The 17,339-nt window shown below is 42.8% G+C and overlaps 1 protein-coding gene across 1 annotated transcript in view; it reads right to left on the reverse strand.

Moving 5' to 3' along the window:
- Nucleotides 1–7,573: 7,573 nt before the first annotated feature.
- ACBD6 (acyl-CoA binding domain containing 6) overlaps nucleotides 7,574–17,339 on the reverse strand; it is a 110,017-nt gene continuing 100,251 nt past the window's right edge. Inside the window, exon 8 of the mRNA XM_087726893.1 lies at nucleotides 7,574–8,626. Within this exon, the coding sequence (XP_087583019.1) occupies nucleotides 8,472–8,626 (155 nt within the window). The 3' untranslated portion in view covers nucleotides 7,574–8,471. The remainder of the gene's footprint in view (nucleotides 8,627–17,339) is intronic.

A 17,339-nucleotide genomic window follows, 5' to 3' on the forward strand; every position in this document is an offset into this window, starting at 1 on the left:
GCTGTTGTGGGGAAAAGGTTTGGCTGAATAAAGCAGATTATAAACAATAATATATGCCTTTTCCTTTTTTTTCCCCCCTCTTTTTTTTTTCCTTTGGAAGAGTTCCAACCTCACAAATAGTCCTAAAGTGCTATAAACGTATCCATCCTAAGCTCTGCAAATGTTCTTTGTGAAAGCCGTGGGCACAATTGCTTGCCACTCGCATCAACGCACTCATCAAGTGCTTTTTAATGCGCAAGATGTCCATCTGACAGCACACCGCTTGCAAAAAGTATAAAATGCTGGGAAGGATAACCTTTAGTGCAAAATAACCCCCCCCCCCAAAAAAATGCAACCTGGCTTCCGGACAAGGTGGCAGATATGTCCCAGGTACCATAAAAAAGGAGACTGTTGTCCTATTTTGGCATTTTCGCCAAACCGTCCATAATGTAAGACCAACCCAGATGACTGATAGCCACAGTACAGCAGTAAAAGCAGCTGCCAGCAATGCACCAGCACGCATACCTTTTAATATCCCTTTCCTATTGCTCTGCACCAAAAAAACACAAAATTGCACAATGGCCCGGTTGTATAACAAAGATTTGGCATTAGCATCCTTGAGATGAGAAAACAGCCCAACCATTTTCAGCTGGTGGGAATGAAAGATGAAATGAATATGGAGCTGAACACTCAGCTAACAGCCGACTGAATTGCAGAGGTGGGTAAGGGTTCAATGCCCATTTCTGCGTGACACGATGCTGTCTCTAAAAAAATATTGTTTCCTTTCAGTGGTGAAACATGCGCTTCTTGAAGGGAAGAAGGCTCTCAATTATATAACCTTTTAAAAACACCAGGAAGTGAAGAATGCAATTATATCGAGTCCGTTCCTTCCAGAACAGGTGTGGGAGAAAACCCCAGGTATCCCAAAGGAAAAATGGGCCAGCCTGTCAGCCAAGGTGGCGCAGTGGTTAGGGTGCAATACTGCAGGCCACTTCAGCTGACTGTTATCTGCAGTTCAGCGGTTCTAATCTCACCGGCTCAGGGTTGACTCAGCCTTCCATCCTTCTGAGGTGGGTGAAATGAGGACCCAGACTGTGGGGGCGATATGCTGACTCTGTAAACCGCTTAGAGAGGGCTGAAAGCCCTATGAACCGGTATACAAGTCTAACTGCTATTGCTATTGCTATTCCCAAAACATTGAGCGAACTACAAACTTAAGGTTCCACTTACAAGACCACCACGAAGGCTGAATGTATGGTTTATCCAGATGCTTTAAGCTGTTTTTTAAACCTCTTACTAGCAACATTTGCTCTTTTTACCTCAGCCCTTAGCTTGCAAATCAGTCCTGTAGCAACATTAACAACCTTAAAATATTTCCAGAGAGAATTTAGCAATGTTCTTAAAGATTTCAATGGAGAAGTATGCCAGTAAAACCTATATAGCCTCAGACATGGTCCATCCCCTATAAGGAGAGAGAACAGCAAAACTGATCACTAGTCCTAGTAGAGTTGTTGTTGTTAGTTGCGAAGTTATGTCCAATTCATCGCAACCCCATGGACAATGTTCCTCCAGGCCTTCCTGTCCTCTGCCATCCTCTGGAGTCCATTTATGCTCGCACCAACTGCTTCAGTAACTCCATCCAGCCACCTCATTCTCTGCCGTCCCCTTCTTCTTTTGCCCTCAATCTGTCCCAGCATTAGGCTCTTCCCCAGGGAGTCCTTCCTTCTCATTAGGTGGCCAAAGTCTTTGAGTTTCATCTTCAGGATCTGGCCTTCTAAAGTGCTGTCAGTGTTGATCTCCTCTAGGACTGACCGATTTGATTGCCTTGCAGTCAGTGGCGGGATTCACTTACCTTTGCTACCGATTCGCAAATATGAGCGCGCATTATGTTGGGGCGGGTAGGCGGAGCCTCCAGCCGCTGCCGCTATCAGTTCACCCAAACCGGTAAGAACCAGCAGAATACCACCTCTGCTTGCAGCCCAAGGGACTCGCGGGAGTCTTCTCCAGCACCATAGCTCAAAGGCCTCAATTCTTCGGCGCTCAGCCTTCCTTATGGTCCAACTCTTAATAGCCATACATTGGGAAAACTGACTTTACACACTTTTGTTGGCAGGGTGGTACAGTAGGCAGTGTGATAGCTAGAATTGTGGGCTAAAATTTTTGATATCTACAGTGTCCAGCCAGACAAGAGATGATTTGATAGGCTTCAGCTTGGAGGATAAGGCATTGAACCTTGCTACTGTATATTTTTTTGTTCAAAGGAAACATTAGTTTTAATTAGTTCTTCATTTCCAGAACTCTGATTGTACTTTGCTTGCTTTAAAAAAGAAACCGTATGTAGCTCGTATGCCCTCTCAAGATTGCGCTATTGAAATTGATTAGCAAAGTATCAAATAACAACATGACTGATTCACCTCCATCTTTCCCACCGGGATTAAGAAAAATAGGAAAAATCTCTGGCTGCAGCCGCCCGCCCTCCCCCATTGGCATTATTATAGTGTCACTCTCACTATTGTGAGCTTTGGCAGCTAAACATAATGGGGGGAAAAAGTGCGGCAACTAAAAATTCTTCATTCTTTGAGATATAAGGAATAATAAAAGGCTAATGTATGAGAGAGAAGAGGAAAGATACAGCCAGAACAAGCCTAAATAGCCCAACGTCTCCACCTCTCCGAAAGCGAAATTCCAGGTTATGCGTTGCATGAAATTGCAAGGCAGAATCCATATCAGGTAGTCCTTGATTTATGACCGGTCCTCAGTTATGATGCGCCCGCCAAAAATTACTCGTTTTTGAAGTTACAAAAGCTGTACTCCCCCCCCACCCCAGCCAAGTGGTGCTTGACATTTCGCTTACTTTTACTGATGTTTGCATCAGAGGTGGGTTCCTACCAGTTCGCACCTATTCAGTAGAACCGGTTCGTCAAATCTACCGAACCGGTTAGAAGAGGTCCCACCAGTGGACCCGGAAAGCAGGCCACACCTACAGAAGAGGTTCCACCACTGGTCCTTGGATATGATTATTCTACACTATCATGCTCATATTTATAAAACTCAGTGCCTCTGTGAAAGGTAAGGATGACTACTGCGTTTGTGGTGCAATCAGAACATTGCGTGTCTTGAAGTTGGTTTAACGCAAACCAAAGATGCCTTTTTAAAAAACAAGTTTGCATCCTATTCTTATGCATGCCAGTGCTGTGTGTGAGGTAATTTAAGGTGGTTCTGACAAGTGTCGTTGGCACTTCATATCCGGTCACATGGGCGGCAAGCCACTCCCATCCGGTCACATGGGCGGCAAGCCACTCCCACAAAGGAGGCCACACCCACAGAGTAGGTTCGAGCAATTTTTGAAACCCACCACTGGTTTGCAGTCTCCCACCGTCATGTGACCACGATTTGCAACATTTTTGCTGGTTTCTTGCATTTATCTTCGGTTTCCATAAAAAGTGCCCATTGGGAAAAATTGATTTGCTCTATGACTCATGGCTTTCCCTTAACAATTGCCACAAAAATTGTCAAAAAAAAATTGGGACCAGTCATGTGATGTGACTTACAATCGTAATTTCAGGCTCAAATTACAGCTGTTTAACTCACCGGCAACATTCCTGGTAAAGCAATTGAAAAGCTGCAAACAGCTGTTACCACTGTCATATAATAGGTGTGGAGTTGAAATAGGCCACCTGCTTGGACATTTCAAAGAAAAAAAAACTTGATGTTTGCTAAAATTCATTTGGAAAAGTGTTGGGGAAGAGAAATTGCACCGTAGATATTGGTCTCTTTGGAATAATGCCCTTTCTTCCAAGTGGAAGGCAATTGCTTTTCCAACGTTGAGAGAAAAGTGATTTGTCAAAGTTAAGAGACAGGAAGAATCTCTGTGCTAGACACACACGTCTCCCTGTTGGTGAGCCAAGGTCACAGCTACCGGTGGTGACATCTTTCACAATAAGAGGTGTGAGTAAGGGGGCAGAAAAGGCTCTGGAATTAAGCCAGAGAAAATGATGGACAATAGCAATAGCCAATAGCAGTTAGACTTATGTACCGCTTCATAGGGCTTTCAGCCCTCTCTAAGCGGTTTACAGAGTCAGCATATTGCCCCCAACAACAATCCGGGTCCTCATTTTACCCACCTCGGAAGGATGGAAGGCTGAGTCAACCCTGAGCCAGTGAGATTTGAACAGCCGAACTGCAGAACTGCAGTCAGCTGAAGTAGCCTGCAGTGCTGCATTTAACCACTGAGCCACCTTGAAATAGAGGAAGGAATCAACAGCTATATCGGGGAACAGAGGAAAACCAGTCCTTTGACATAACACCTTACTAGTGAGGGAGGTATCACAACCACGTGTTAAAAATAGAAGTAGATATTTATTTAAGCTATCGGTTGATGGAAAAAAGTGCCAAGGCATGCGTAGTTAAATATAAGAATAAAATATGATGGCATTGCAGAAGAACTGAGATAGTCTTCATTTTTCCACACTCAATTCCCACTCTTTAACTTCATGAGAAGCCATTGTGGATGGTTTCTGAGCAGACCAGTGGTGGGATTCAGCCGGTTCGCACCTATTCGGGAGAACCGGTTGGTAACTTTCTAAGCAGTTTGGAGAACCAGCGATTGGAAGAAATCTCCTTTTGTTTTTCCCCACTTTACAGAGCTAATCCTGTAAGGAAGGCAGGAAGGAAACATTCTGGTGTTGTTTCTAGCGTAATCTTTATTGCCCTGCTTACAGAAACTGCCTCTCTGGTTAACCCTTACGACATTGTAACAGCTAAGGCGAAGCAGCACCCATTGGTGTGAGTGACGTTGAGTTGGCCATGCCCACATGGTCACATGATCACCGAGCCCCACCTACACAGCTGGTCATTATGGCAAAGAACCGGTTGTTAAATTATTTGAATCCCACCATTGGAGCAAACCTTTTGTTTCTTTGTAAGGCAGAAAGGAATTCTCCAGACTGTAAGTGAAGAGAAATGTGATTCTGGAAGTCGAGCTGTCTATGATGGAAGGAGAGGAGATTGGGAATTGCTTAATAAGGCTTAAAACGACACAAGGGGGAGGGGGAATGAATCATGGCTATCAAGGTCGTCATGGTATGATGAGGATATAACTGGCTGAATCCTTTTGATCTTTCCAAGATCTCCAATCAGAAAGGGAATGAGTAGAAAGATACTGTAGATGTCTGCTTCGAGCATTATATGTATGAAATTTATCCTGACCCTGCTGCTGAGGTAAAGGAGCCGAGGTGGCGCAGTGGTTAGGGTGCAGTACTGCAGGCCACTTCAGCTGACTGTTATCTGCAGTTCAGCGGTTCTAATCTCACCGGCTCAAGGTTGACTCAGCCTTCCATCCTTCCGAGGTGGGTGAAATGAGGACCCAGACTGTGGGGGCGATATGCTGACTCTGTAATCCGCTTAGAGAGGGCTGAAAGCCCTATGAAGCGGTATATAAGTCTAACTGCTATTGCTATTGCTATAAAGACCCCAAGATATAAATGTGGGAGGAGGGATTCAATTTCAACACACCCATTGATATACGATTCGAGCCATAGCTGAAGGATGCAGTCCATATTACTAGGTCGGTGATGGCTAACCTCTTTCCCATCGCATGCCAAAAGCGGGGGGAATGCAGAGGGGTCATGTGTGGGTGTGCCCACACCCATGCTATGTGCGCGACCCACCTGCATGCATGCATGTGCGCGCCCTGCCCCCCCACTTTTGGCTTGTGATGGACCCGTAAAGAAAAGGAAGAGAAAATAAGGTGGTGTTACAACAGGCGCTAGGGATGGTAAACAAAGCAACTCAAACTGTATATTATAACCTTTTAAATGGAATAACAAAAGTATAAGAATGGCAAAGAAAAAGAATAATTATGTGAATGTATACCTATAATTGTATGTAAGAGAATAAATAACAGTAAAAATATAAAGCACAATATAGGTAAATAATATTTGGTTATGAACAGCTAAGTATAAATAAATATAGAAATTGTACATAAAAATGGATAACAAATAAGGAGACCATGAATGCAAGATAGAAATGTATAAAAGGGAAAACACTAACTGCAAAGAAACCGATACGGAACTGCTGTATGATGGAACTTATTGTTCCTATGTTGTTTTAAGTTATGTGTCTGTTTCTGTTGATGTATTTATGTGTATAAAATAAAAATTTATATTCATAAAAAAAAGAAGACTTTCATAACTGATGGAGAACTGCAGATCATATATGGCAAGAAAGTTCAGAAGAAGAAGGCATATCTTTTAGTCTGCCAACCAGGTAACAGAAGTAAATAATGGAGATGAAAGAGCATGAGAAAAGATACTATTCGTTAAAAAAAAAACTCTTAAAGAGACCATGGCAGGACCAAATGATAAAACATAAAATTAGTATATGGAGCAATTTATTTTGCAGTGAATAAAAAGATGGGATAGGGCAACTATGAATATATAACATTAGGAAACCTGCAAATCAATAGATACAAACCACATCTCCTGTTGTAGGAGGAAAAACTCCGTACTGAGTGGGGTCAGCCTGAAGTAGGAAGATTTCATGAAAATAAAAATCCAGCATAGATCTATTGAATGAACTTCCACAGGGCAGGAAAATCCTGTTGATGTGTGATTCTGATTTTTAATTTTGTAACACGGGCACTTACAAATGGAGTTTGTAAGGTTACAGATGCCAGACTGCTTGAAGGAAAAAGACACAGACTTGACTATTTTTCAGTGGGGAAAACATGGAGTTATGATAAAAATAACTTGAAATAATAATAACAATAAAAAAATAATTCAGGGTGGATGGAGATCTCAATGGATGAAAATGCTAATGCTATGGCTCTCCGTGACCCGACAAAAGCACGCCGACAAAACCGCGTTGCTAAAACCGCGATGTCATCACCGCGATGTCATCACCGCGGCGACAGAAGGGCGCTTTACAACAGCGCGGCGACAGAAAACCAATTTAAGTTAAGGTAAGGTTTAGGGTTAGGTTTAGGGTTAGGTTTAGGGTTAGCGTTATGTTTAGGGTTAGTGTTATGTTTAGGGTTAGGTTTAGGGTTAGCTTTTGAATGCTAGTAAAAGCATTTTGCTGAGTGCTTCGGAAGGCGCGGATTTGCCCTCCACGGTTATGTCGGCGCGCTAGGGTCGCCTTTTTCCTTAGTGCTTCCGACGGCGCGGATTTGCCCTCCGCGGTTATGTCGGCGTGGAAAAGGGCTTTGCGGCTTTGTCGGTGAACCATGGCTCTCAATATCAAACTGAAAAGTTTGCTATGAACTGCGCCTTGCTTCGTGTGAAACACACAGAAGGCTCCCTCTAGAAATTGTGTAAGTAGGACATAGTCAGAAATTGGATGCAGCCATTCTGAAAATGCACATTTCTTCTGAGGCAGACTACGGTAACAAGCTTAGGGATTATAATATTTTTTCTCCCTTTCTGTCCATGAGGTTTTAGCCATTTATGTTGATATTTCCTCTAAAAATGTTTTAGTTATATCTACAGGGTTAAAAAAAAATCAAGATCAGATTTTGTAGTGTCCAATATAAACACATGATGCTTTTTTATATAACTAGTTTGGTTTAATGGCAGGTGAAAAAAAAAAAGAAATATTCCAGGAACATTTTTATATATTTCATATCATGCAGGAAAGTATTTTTATACCAGAAACAGAGAGATATACACAATTAACATGCCCATCAGTTCTCATAGTTTAACAACACAGCAACTACTTAGCTAACCAGCGAATCAGTTTAGGATCAAGGGGGAAAAAGTCCGTTGCCTTTATTTTCGGAACTTAGAGCACCATAGTATTTCTAATTCTGAGTTCAAAAAAAATATAAATAATAACACTGTCACTAATGTGGAAGTTTGGGGGGGAAAAAAGTTTTATAAACTGGCTCATATCTTCCATTCCCCTATCCAGCTGTTGGATCTTCCTTTCCTACAAGTTGCAGATAAGAAGTTAATCCTTAAATCCACTTGGGAAAGCAGGTTCAACATTATTCGTGTGTCTAATTAGGGCTTATTCTCAAGAAGGAACACATAGGACTTCAGCTTTAGTATGGTTCCTTTTTTCTCTTCTCCGTAGCCTCCATACATGATGAAACTCCTGTGCTGACAAAGCAGGACTTCTGATGTATCAGGCTTGTAGCGTGCAATCTACCCAACTGAACATCTCTTACAGCTACATCTGACACGATAGCAGAAATCCAATATATCCTTTTTATTAGTTTTAAGACTGAAAAAAAAAAAGGAGGGGACTATTAAGCAAGTCGCAAACTATGGCTGAGGTTATTTTTCACATGGTAGATAATAGGTTATGCTGTGTGAGTCACAGTCCACTCCTTAGTTTTTGGATTTCCAAAAATGCACCAATACCAAGTACTTTTCATTCAACAAATTCCAATCCTTATGCATTGTGCAGACTACGTAGTAGGAGAAGGATGGATTTATTACAGTTTTTGTTCCATTCTGAAAGCCTTGGGCTTCACCTCCTTGGCCTTTCGGTTAAGCTTTGCCAGCTGTGTGTTCCTGGAGCATAGAGGTGATTACTCTACAGTCTGTCACCTCCTCAGGCAAGTATCCTTCCGTGTCCCGAAGAGTAGGGTCGGCTCCGGATCGAAGCAACAGTTCCACGATATCAGAAAATTCACAGGTGGAAGCTAGAAGGGAGACCAGAACAAAACGGAAACAAGTCAGAACCAGCGGTTTGCGTCTGCTGAATGAGGCATATCAAAACTACAGATGCGTAGAGGGGGAGGGGAAGTAGGGTAGAGGGGAATGATGGAGGGAAGATAGTAAGTTGGAGGGGGGCGGAGGAAAGAGGTGTATGGAGAGCAGAAGAGGTGTATTGGATTTGAATTTGAATTTACTTTATTTGTATGCTGCCCTTTTCCCTGAAAGGGACTCAGGGCGGCTCACAATTCAAGGGAGGGGAAAAACAACAAAATTACAAAATATAAAGACATACACAGTTAAGAAACACAACAATCATACCATTCGGAGTGGGGCTGCAAGTCTTTAGTCCCAGGCCTGTCGGAACAGCCAGGTTTTAAGGGCTATGCGGAAGGCCTGGAGGGTGGTGAGGGTTCGAATCTCCATGGGGAGTTCGTTCCACAGGGTCGGAGCAGCCACAGAGAAGGCCCTCCTCCGGGTAGTCGCCAATCCACATTGGGCGGCTGATGGAATTTCTATTTGAGTTTGAGTTTTATTTTATTTATATTTCTGGGGGTATTGCTGACAAGAGGAACTGCTGTGATTATTGTTTAATGTTGTATGGCCCCGGTTATGCACAGTATATATGTGACTGTATGAAAATGAAAAATGGAAAATAAAAACATTTTATACTTGAAAAAAAACCCAACAACTACAGATGCAACAATCTAAACAGTCAAACAGAACAAGGAAGCTGGTATAAGAAAAATAAATTATCCTCAAGATTGGCACTCCACATTCTACAACCACGCTAAGATACGCATTCAACTTCATTATGAGTCAAAAGCAAAAAATGGCATTGCCTCGCATCACTTCAGGGATTGCCTCATCAAGGTTAAATCTGCCCATTTGTTAAGGAAACCTGGTGAGGTCTCCACTCCAATGTGAGTTTAGGGTTAGGGAACAAACGTTTTCTATTGTGGCCCTCATACTTTCCCGTGACCCGTCAAAACCGCGCTCGACTAAACCGCGCCCGATTAAACCGCGTCGCTGACGTCATCAACAGGGCGACAACAGCCAGCGTCGAGAAAGAAGGGCGCTTTAAATAGCGCTTTGAAAGCAAGCCGATTCAACTTAAGGTAAGGGTTAGGTTTAGGGTTAGCTTTAGGGTTAGGTTAAGGGTTAGGATTAGGTTTAGGTTTAGGTTAAGGGTTAGGTTTAGGGTTAGGTTAAGGGTTAGGTTTAGGTTTAGGTTTAGGGGGGGTTAGGTTTAGGGGTTAATTTTAGGTTTAGGGTTTACAGCGTGCTTCTGTCTCCGCGCTGTTGTCGCCCTGTTGATGATGTCAGCGACGCGGTTTAGTCGGGCGCGGTTTTGTTGGTGAACCATACTTTCCAACTCCTTGAGCATCGGGTTCCTTCCTCTTAGCGTTTGATTAGTTTATTTATTTAAACAATCTACACAGATGCCCATCTCAAAACAGTGCCTCTTAGAAGTGCACACAAGAGTGGAACCAAAAATCCAGCAACATAATATACAAATGAAAGATTAAATATTAATTCAAAGCAATAATAGTAATAGGAAGGAGGAGGAGGAGGAAGAATATTCCCAGGTATAAAAACATTGCATTTTCAATCAGTAAAACCAAAATAAACCAATCTACCAGCAGTGTTGTTTTAATCACCTGGTCTAAATGACTGAAGGAATGGTCTTTAATGCATCATGAAAGGCCAAAAGTGTCAGGGCCATCCGGATTTCTGGGTGGGGGGGATGTTCTTCTATAAGGTAAGGTCTTGAAAAGGACATTGAAATAATTCTCTTTCACTCTGCTTTTAAGTAATGTTTATGGCACATTATTAACCTGGGTACTTGAGAGACCGCCTGCTGCCAATTACCTCCACTAGACCGATTAGATCCCACAGATTAGGCCTCCTCCGAATTCCATCCGCCGGCCAGTGTCGACTGGCGACTACCCGGAGGAGGGCCTTCTCTGTGGCTGCTCCGACCCTCTGGAACGAACTCCCCGTGGAGATTCGAACCCTCACCACCCTCCAGGCCTTCCGCAAAGCCCTTAATACCTGGCTGTTCCGACAGGCCTGGGGCTAAAGAACTGTTGCCCCCATCTCGAATGGTATGACTGCTGTGTGTTTTAAATTATGCATTGTTATGTGTCATTTTTAATTTTTGTCTGTATCCCCCTTCCCTGGTTTGAGTTGTGAGCCGCCCTGAGTCCCCTTCGGGGGAAAAGGGCGGCATATAAATATAATAAACAAACAAACAAACAAATTGTATGGTTTTTCTCTACCGGTATATATATGGCTCCCGGTTTGTGGATTGGAGCAGGCTAAAAAAACTGCTCTCTCTTTATCAATAAACTTTGCTTACCTTTATCTTTGGTATTTGAAGATTTCATTTGTTATGTTCATACTTATGAATGTTGCATTTGAATAGATTGGCCTATTCTAGAGCTAAAAGGTTTTGATGGAAAGTCCCTTCCCTAACTCATTGTGTTTGCCCTTAAGGATTGGCTCCCAACATTAATGCTTGTTTCTGGAACTGACAAATCAGTGGAAGAGAATATATGCAGCTCAGGATTAGACATAAAGGAGGGAGCAAATCCAGACTCTGATGCAGAGGTGGGTTCCTACCAGTTCGCACCTATTCGGTAGAACCGGTTCGTCAAATCTACCGAACCGGTTAGAAGAGGTTCCACCAGTGGACCCGGAAAGCAGGCCACACCTACAGAAGAGCTTCCAAATTTTTTTGAAACCCACCACTGGTCCTTGGATATGATTATTCTACACTGTCATGCTCCTATTTATAAAACTCAGTGCCTCTGTGAAAGGTGAGGATGACTACTGCGTTTGTGGTGCAATCAGAACATTGCGTGTGTTGAAGTTGTTTTAACGCAAACCAAAGATGCCTTTTAAAAAACAAGTTTACATCCTATTCTTATGCATGCCAGTGCTGTGTGTGAGGTAATTTAAGGTGGTTCTGACAAGTGTCGTCGGCATCTTCATATCCGGTCACATGGGCGGCAAGCCACTCCCATCCGGTCACATGGGCGGCAAGCCACTCCCACAAAGGAGGCCACACCCACAGAGTAGGTTCGAACAATTTTTGAAACCCACCACTGGTTCATACATATGAATGTTGCATTTGAATAGATTGGCCTATTCTACAGCTAAAATATTTTGATGGAAAGTCCCTTCCCTAACTTATTATTCTTGCCCTTAGGGATTGGCTGCCAACATTAATGCTTGTTTCTGGAACTGACAAATCAGTGGAAGAGAATATATGCAGCTCAGGATTAGACATTAAACGAGGGAGCAAATCCAAACTTAATAGACTCTGATGATGCTACCGAGTTGGCAGTGAAACATCTGCAAGCAAATAATCATGCTCAGGGACCATCAAGGACTCCACTGACAAATAATTCTGGAAGTCAGGCAAAATGCATGTATAACACCGAATATAAAATGGAAATGCAAATTTTTGATAATGAAAATGCTGTTAAGTGGCAGTGATTAGCCCAGAGATGTATTGGTAAACATGAAAAAAGATGGAAGCTTAGAGATGGTTACAGTGCTATTGGAGAACAATAGAAGATATGTAAGGTAATCTAAAGATAGTTATTCACTATCTGGATATAAAAAAGGTTACACCACAAAACCGCGGTAGACAAAAGCGCGCTCGACGAAAGCGCGTACGTGACGTCATCACAGCGCGACGAAAACATCGCGCTGTGATCGATAAATGTAAAATTAAAGCGAAAACCTTACCCTAACCCCCCAAACCTAACCCTAACCCTTAACCTAACCCTAACCCTAACCCTTAACCTAACCCTAAACCTAACCCTTAACCTAACGCTAAACCTAACGCTAACCCTTAACCTAACGCTAAACGTAACCCTAACGCTCTAAGCCTAACCCTAACCCTTAACCTAACCCTAACCCTAAACCTAACCCTTACCTTTATGTGAATCGGCTTGCTTTAATTTTATTTTTATTTCAATTTTTAATTTTTTCCGTCGCGCTGTGATGACGTCACGTACGCGCTTTCGTCGAGTGAGCTTTTGTGGACCGCGGTTTTGACGGGTCACGTATAAAAAAAAAATGTGCCGAGAATAATGCAAACCTCTCATCCACTGATATGGAGCTGCCTTCACAAGCATGATGGTGAAAAAATACAACTGCTATAGTGAATAACTTTGCTAAAAGATTGAGAAGGCATGGAACAATTCCTGTCACCTAAATTATGTTACGTTTTTGGCAACTAAGGAGGTTCTCACTTTGTGACTTTCCCCATAAAGAATCTCCACGGGGAACGAGCTCCCCGTGGAGATTCGAACCCTCACCCCCCTCCAGGCCTTCCGCAAAGCCCTTAAAACCTGGCTGTTCCGACAGGCCTGGGGCTAAAGAGCTGTTGCCCCCCCCGTCTCGAATGGTATGACTGTTGTGTGTTTTTAAATTATGTATTGCTATGTTTTGTCTTTTTATTTTCTGTCTGTACCCCCCTTCCCTGATTTGAATTGTGAGCCGCCCTGAGTCCCCTTTGGGGAAAAGGGTGGCATATAAATGAAATAAAATAAAATAAAATAAATCAAATCATAATAAATGAGGCACTGAGTGGAAAGAGTTTACGGCTGGACGCTGGATCTTTCAAAGTCACAGGACGCAAGGGGAAAAACACCAATAAAACCAATCAAAATAAAAGTTGTAAAACAACAAAGTGAAATTATCTAAACAAGGTTAACAGAAAATAAATGGACAAAAAAATATTCTCAGTTCCTGAAGGATGAATTGAGACATAGCAATAGCAATAGCAGTTAAGACTTATATACCGCTTCATAGGGCTTTCAGCCCTCTCTAAGCGGTTTACAGAGTCAGCATATCGCCCCCAACAACAATCCGGGTCCTCATTTTACCCACCTCGGAAGGATGGAAGGCTGAGTCAACCTTGAGCTGGTGAGATTTGAACAGCCGACCTGCAGAACTGCAGTCAGCTGAAGTAGCCTGCAGTGGTGCATTTCACCACTGCGCCACCTTGGCTCTTAGTAACATGTTGCTAACTGAGAGGTGTTGAAGTGGCAGAAAAGGGACTTAGGTAAATAGTGGGAACTATGAGCATTGGGGCAAGTGGAACAGGGCAAACAAATGTGGAGTTTCTGATAGAAACTTTTAGCTCAATGTTCTGTGCTGAGCAGGTACCGACACCAATATATATATAATGCACAAAGAGCCACCATTTCAGTTTCTTGACTTTGATTTATTACTAGAAAGGAAAAGCATCTAAGTCTTGGAACAAGAGGAAGAGCCAAGAAGGAGAACATGGCAGCAGCTTTAATATAAGTGATAGATAGCACGGTAAAATTTCTTCGGGGATAGTCAGGAAAACATGCCTTGCTGAAATGAAGCAGAGGAGAGTAGGAGAGAGGCAGGATATTAAATTTAAATCATAACCTTTTGGAGAGAACATGAGACCCTGTAACCTTGGCCTTGGCATTTCCTGACTCTTTGGGCAATCTTAAAGATGGAATTATTTTTACCAGATCATTTACAATTTTTTTTAAAGGTTCGATCTTACAAGAAGACAAATTGCAAGGGAGACATATTTTAGGATGGGAAAAAAAAACATTGTTTAGGGAAAGCAAACACGCTATATCTTGCACCAACCAGATGTCGATATTTTTTTTTTAAGCTAAGGTTTTTCTTTTCAAGCTGGGAAGCAAAAGCTGGCTTCTAATCCAATGCTGCCACCGTTTAAACTCAGTTATGTACAAATTGTCTTGAGAATTTAAGAGCGGCGTTGTCCGCCCCCCCACCTCCCTACAGCTGAATCAGTTTTGTTTCCAAATATGGATAGTGAAGTATTTTTTTTTCTGAATAGGCTACTTGTAAATGTTTGTGGAATCGTGAAGAACGTAATCACTTGCCAGTGACTTTATTAATCCATGAAATAAAAGACTGATTAAAAGTGTTGGTGAAGGGCATTTAGTAGCCTAACATCAATTTATTGTCTCACATTTCCGTGATGTGAAGCTAATGCAATAGGAAGGGATAAAGTTGGGTCAAATTGAGCAAAATTGGTACTTCACAGGACGCTCATTTTGAGGCTCATAGTTGGTTGCAAGGAGAATAGCAATAGCAGTTAGACTTATATACCGCTTCATAGGGCTCTCAGCCCTCTCTAAGCGGTTTACAAGAGTCAGCATATTGCCCCCAACAACAATCCGGGTCCTCATTTTACCCACCTCGGAAGGGTGGAAGGCTGAGTCAACCTTCAGCCAGTGAGATTTGAACAGCCGAACTGCAGAACTACAGTCCGCTGAAGTAGCCTGCAGTGCTGCACTCTAACCACTGCGCCACCTCGGCTCAGAGGAGATGGATAATTTTTTTGGGGGTTCAAATGATTCTTCGGGGAGACAACTGCAGTGGAGAGAGCAGCAGAACACTAACAAGCCATCTCAATATGATTTGTCCTTAGTTTAATACTATACTATTTTTCAAACAGTGTATTTAACGTCAGTTGCGGAAATTTATTAAAAACAGCAATGTTAGTACTCTTCTGCTTCTTAACAATGGAAACAGATACACCAAATAAAAATTCCCATATGTATCCAAATTCAACTCAGATGCATCAGATGTGGTCATAAGATTTCTCCTAAAAAACTCTGCAGCTGAAGTTCCAATGGGACCTGTATTTTCAAGGTACCCCTCAAGCTGAACCCTAAATTATGTTTTTAATTATATTGCAAGTCAACACATTAATGGTGTATTTCCCTTTTGCAATTAGCTGCAGTAATTAGAAAGTATCTTGAGAAAATATCTTTTCTCAGCTGACACTATGGGGAGAAGCAAATGTTTAATTAAAACAGGACAACAGTTCAGTCGAAGATTATTTAAACCCTTGCATTGTTAAACTAAAATGACAAAAGGCCTCAAATCTAGTTTTCTATGTTCCTGCAGTCTGAGTTTTTTTTTGTTTTTTGTTAACCTTATACCCTGCTGCCAATACGGGACTGGTTTTTATTTTCTATTTGCCATCTTGAATGGGGAAAAATATAAATCATTGGGGAATTAGAATAGAATAGAATTTTATTATTTGTATGCCGCACTTCTCCGGGAGGATTCAGGGCGGCGAACAATTCAAGGGGGAAAAAGGGGAACATAAAAAACAAAATACAAATAATAAAAATAAGCAACAGTCGCACAACCATACATGTCGAGAGGGGAGGGAACTCATCACCCCCAGGCCTGCCGGCAAAGCCAGGTTTTGACGGCTTTTCGGAAAGCCTGGAGAGAGGTGAGGGTCCGGATCCCTGTGGGGAGTTCATTCCAGAGGGCCGGAGCTGCCACAGAGAAGACCCTCCCCCGGGTAATAGCCAGGTGGCATTGGCTGGTAGATGGCACCCGGAGGAGGCCAACCCTGTGAGATCTAATGGGTCTGTGGGAGGTAATTGGCAGCAGGCGGTCTCTCAAGTACCCAGATCCAATACCAGGAAGGGCTTTATAAGTTACGACTAGCACCTTGAAGCGTATCCGGAGACTGATCGGTAACCAGTGCAGCTTGCGGAGGATAGGTGTAACGTGGGTGTACCGAGGTGCACCCACAATCGCTCGCGCGGCTGCGTTCTGGACGAGTTGAAGTCTCCAAATACTCTTCAAGGGCTGCCCCATGTACAGCTATTTACAATAGCTTTCTTTAATAGTCAGGTCTCTCTCTTCATACATTTTGCTATGGGACAGCATAAGCTACAGAGTTATTGTCAAGGTGTGTAGGACTGAAGCTACCTATTAGAAGTCTCTTAAGAAGTCTGGAACGTTTTGTGTAAGTGGGCTGGTAGCAAATACAAATGAAGGACCAGGAAACTACATATAACGTTTGTCCACTTCTAGCACGTGAAAGTAATTTGGGAAGGGGAGGAAAAGAGAAAGGAAATCTTTGAAGCCGAGAGAGCCAAAGAGGAAGTGATGGCAAAGGACAACAGCTACACAGGCTGGTAAGCACCCTCTCCTATACAAATGGTGAAAAGTGCAGAAGACTCTGTGGCTATTCTAGATGGCTTATTTCAACCTCTTGCCACAAATTGTGTTCTATGCCCCACTGTAACATTACTTATCCATAATATGAAGCAACAAAGGCACAGTCAGTGCGCAGAACTATACAAAGATACAAATAGCCTATTTTCTGGGGTCAAAAGAAGATTATGTAAGGAATTTGTTAGGGCATTAAAAGTCCCTTTGGCAGTATACTAAAAAATCCCAGCGTACAGAACAAGAATGATTGACACAGCATATGTACATTTCATTTCATTTCATTTTATTTGTCTTGTATGCCGCCCACTCCCGGAGGACTCCGGGCGGCTCACAATAGACAAGGGAAAGGGGATAAATAGACAAAGACAACACTTTAAAAAAGACGGACATTCACAATTTCCGTGGGGCTGGATGTTTCACAAGCCCCCCGGCCTGCTGGAGCAGCCAGGACTTGATGGCTTTGCGGAAGGCCAGGAGGTAGTAAGGGTCCGGATCTCCACGGGGAGGTCATTCCAGAGGGCTGGAGCTGCAACAGAGAAGGCTCACCCCCGGGGAGTCGCCAGCCGACATTGGCTGGCAGAAGGAATCCGGAGGAGACCTAACCTGTGAGATCTTATCGGTCTGAGGGAGGTAATCGGCAGGAGGCGGTCTCTCAGGTACACTTTGGAAACATGTACTTGAAAC

Source organism: Thamnophis sirtalis, unplaced genomic scaffold (assembly GCF_051295495.1).
Source record: "Thamnophis sirtalis isolate CommonGarterSnake01/CBP01778 unplaced genomic scaffold, rThaSir2_p1.2 scaffold_12, whole genome shotgun sequence".
NCBI lineage: Eukaryota > Metazoa > Chordata > Lepidosauria > Squamata > Natricidae > Thamnophis > Thamnophis sirtalis.